The sequence below is a fragment of the Primulina eburnea genome, chromosome 12 (genome assembly GCF_022965805.1).
Source record: "Primulina eburnea isolate SZY01 chromosome 12, ASM2296580v1, whole genome shotgun sequence".
NCBI lineage: Eukaryota > Viridiplantae > Streptophyta > Magnoliopsida > Lamiales > Gesneriaceae > Primulina > Primulina eburnea.
In genome coordinates, this window is record NC_133112.1 from 4,189,228 (window position 1) to 4,192,632 (window position 3,405).

At 37.1% G+C, this 3,405-nt stretch overlaps 1 protein-coding gene across 1 annotated transcript; it reads left to right on the forward strand.

The window, feature by feature from the left end:
* The first annotated feature begins 450 nt into the window (after positions 1-450).
* Positions 451-2,370, forward strand: LOC140808204 (WEB family protein At2g40480-like). The gene is made up of 2 exons (XM_073165271.1): positions 451-798; positions 947-2,370. Exons 1-2 carry the CDS (start codon positions 631-633, stop codon positions 2,243-2,245), a joined length of 1,467 nt encoding a protein of 488 aa, XP_073021372.1. The 5' UTR covers positions 451-630; the 3' UTR covers positions 2,246-2,370.
* Positions 2,371-3,405: the final 1,035 nt, after the last annotated feature.

Genomic DNA, 3,405 nt, shown 5'->3' on the forward strand with positions numbered 1-3,405 from the left:
GTGTGAGATGAGACACAAGCACAGCGAAAAAACCATATTGATACGATGGAACAATCATCAAATCTATAGTGTCATATATGAATTCCATTGATAGCATCTCATTAACCGTCGTAACCTACCGAGTTATCAACGAAACATGTATGGAATTCGTGAAAGTTAATATATGTTGATTGGTCACGCTAATGGTACAGCTTGGTACGCTCTTCGACGTTCACATATATTTGGTCCGATGGTTCGATGGAGAAAATCCAATTAATCGAGGAAACTTTACGGAGAAATAAATCGTATCCATATTGTATATTCAATAGATGAGTATCGTCTCATTGGTATGTGAGGGAGACGAGGACGTACAGTAGATGAGCAATATATAAAACTGTATATTATTTATATTTGTATATATATATTATGTATATTTATATCTAGAACTATAAATGATTCTTAGTATGATAACTGATTTCACTGTACAACCCAACCAGAAGTGTACCACATTAAAAATCATCATTGTCGTCAAGATCACAAATTTTAATTTCTAAACTCATCAGTTTCTATTTATGCACCACTTAACCAATCAACCTTCTGAACTCCGAAGCAAAGTTCACCGTTTCTTGAACCCTTTTGAAGTAATACTTAATGGAGGAAACTGCAGGTATGACTGAAACGAAAAAGATACTGGATAACCCGAGAGTGGAGATCGACACTTCGCCGCCGTTCGAGTCGGTGAAGGAGGCGGTGGACTGGTTTAGTGGCAGTGGTCCCTGGATCCAGCATAACCTACTTCGTTTAGCTGCTCATCACCACGTTAGTTTTCTTTATTACTGTAACATTCACTACATATTTGTATTGCATGTTATGACTTATATATATTCTGGTACTTTAGTTGCATTCATATAATCTGTCATATAATATATTATAGGTTATAATCGTGATTAAATAAATTATATTGCAGCATGAAACCGAGCCTCGGGGGAAAATGGAGGAATATGCAGTACAACTGGAGACGGATTTAATGTTGAAAGAACAAGAAACGCTCAAATTATTGAAACAGCTGGAAGCAGCGAAGAGATTAGTCGAGACTTTGAAGTGTCACTTGAAGCCTGAATTCTGTCCTTTCTTGGCAAGTACTCATCAGAATCTAGAAACTCGTACGAATGATTCCACGGAAGATTTGAGCTTGTTTCCTGTCTTGTCTCCTGGTTTGATGTTCATGGAGCTGAATCATGCGAAAATGAACCTGAACAAAACGTCGGTAGACCTTGCTGTGATTCAGGAATCTGTGGAGTCATTAAACAAGAAAATGAGAAGAGACGGGGCTTTGCTTGAGAGGAGAATGGAAATGGAAGCATCCGACTGCGGAAAGCCGAAAGCGGAAGTGAAGGGGAGGTTGGAGAATTGCACCAACATTGCAGTGGGACTGGAACGGGCTGATTTTGAAAGCGAGCAGTTCAAGAACATGACAGAGGCTTCTAGGTATGAAGTGATGGCGGCGATGGCGGAGATAGAACGTACCAAGAACAGCATAAAGATGGTGGAAATGAGGCTAAATGCAGCCAAAAAAATGGAGGAAGCCGCTAAAGCAGTTGAAGAAATCGCACTTGCCGAAAGAAGTTTGACTTCATCAGATGTTTTCTTGGATCATAAGCGTAATGGGATCACTCTTTCGTTTGAGGAGTACCGTTCGCTTACTCAAAAGGCGCATCGAGTTGAAGAGATTTGTAAGACTAAATTTATAGATGCCAATACCATCCAAACAAGAAGCAAAGATCATCAATCAGAAGTGGCATCAGTCACAGAAAAAAATGAGGAGATGAAAAAAGAAAACCAGCATTCCCGAGTGGCGGATTTAAGGACCAAAGAGGAGGGTTCGTTACCAAATGACCAAGATCGTTACTCTAAGTTCAAGTTCAGGAATTCGCGTTCCGGTGGACATAGGACTGCACAGGCTGCGAACGAGAATGGATTGAAGGGAACGACTTCAACGGAAGACATATTAAGTAGGAAGTTGATCATTAATCTGCAAAATGATATAATTGTAGGGAAGCATGTGGAGGATCAACATGGTGAAAGGGGACATGTTTCTTTGAGCCAAATGTTACGCGAGCAGAGTCGAACCATCTTGCACCCTGGCGAGACAACGGGAGACGAGCGCGGCCGCGTCGAAAGGTCGTTCTTTGTGCAGACGAAGAAGTTTGGATTCATTCAAGTGCCAATCTCCATCAAGAAAACCAAAAAGAAAGTTCAAACTTAATGAACGTGCAGTGATTAGGCTCTTAATTAGTGTGTGATGATTTGCCTTTGTTGGCTTTGTACAAGATCCTATTGATTTGTTGTCAAACTTGTGATTGCTCGTCTGAGTATGAACTTCTTTTTCTTTATTGCCTTGCATAATATGCTACGTGTCTCTATATATATTTTAAGAAAAATAGATCATTAGTTATCAACATAATATTTGAAAAAGGAAAATTTGTATGAGTAACTCTCCGGTCTCGTGGATTTATGTTTGTAAAACGGGTTGATATAGTCGATATTTACAAAGAAAATAATAATGTTGGCATTAAATTAATTTTTTTCATGGACCCGATGGGGTTGTACATCCATCTCATAAAATTGACTCATGAGATGATCTCAAAAAAGTGAAATTTTATACATTCTATAAATTTTATTTTTGAAATAAGTATCTCACCAATATTTCTAAATTTAATCAGGACTTTTTAAGGTCGGGAGGATTATTCAAAATCTCGAATTTGTTAATTTTATCATCAAATCTTGAAAAAAGCGAGCCCACCTTAAAAATCAGACGACCTACCGGAATAATTTTCTCAGCTACTGACAACGAGGCCCAGTTTTTTGTTGCAAGCCCATAAGAAATGCTGTGAATTGGACTAACTGGGCTTTGCCCTTGGGCAATCAGAGGTAAAATAAAAATACAAAAATAATCGTGAGATGATATCAATTTCGTGAAACATATATTTTATTTGGACCACTCAGGAAAAAAAATTATTTTTCATGTAAAAAATATTACTTTTATTGTACACATAAGTGGGACTGGCTCATCTCGTAGTCGTAACAAAGATCTATGAGACCGTATCACAAAAGACATACTTCAATAAAAATAAAAAAAGTAAAAATTGATTAATATTCACAGTCACAAGCCCTTCAACAATTTTTAAGTGTATATGAATTATAGAAACAATTATCGGAATAAATTTTTCTGAATTGCAAGAAGACATTTTTATCAATATTGTTGTTTTATTGACAATCAATAACTTTTTGGTACAATTGTTTTGAGTGTAAATGATCAATAAATCCACAATATCATAGTTGTATATGTGTTCAATCTTCGTGATCATATCAAAAAAATTTCGACATTCTCTTATTCACTTTTATGTTACTGCACTCCCTCAGCCT

Bases quoted from the DNA above. Each gene is read 5' to 3' on its own strand.
- LOC140808204 (XM_073165271.1), top strand. From the start codon at position 631: ATGGAGGAAACTGCAGGTATGACTGAAACGAAAAAGATACTGGATAAC. The intron at 799-946 runs GTTAGTTTTCTT...ATTATATTGCAG, and splicing joins GTTTAGCTGCTCATCACCAC to CATGAAACCGAGCCTCGGGG.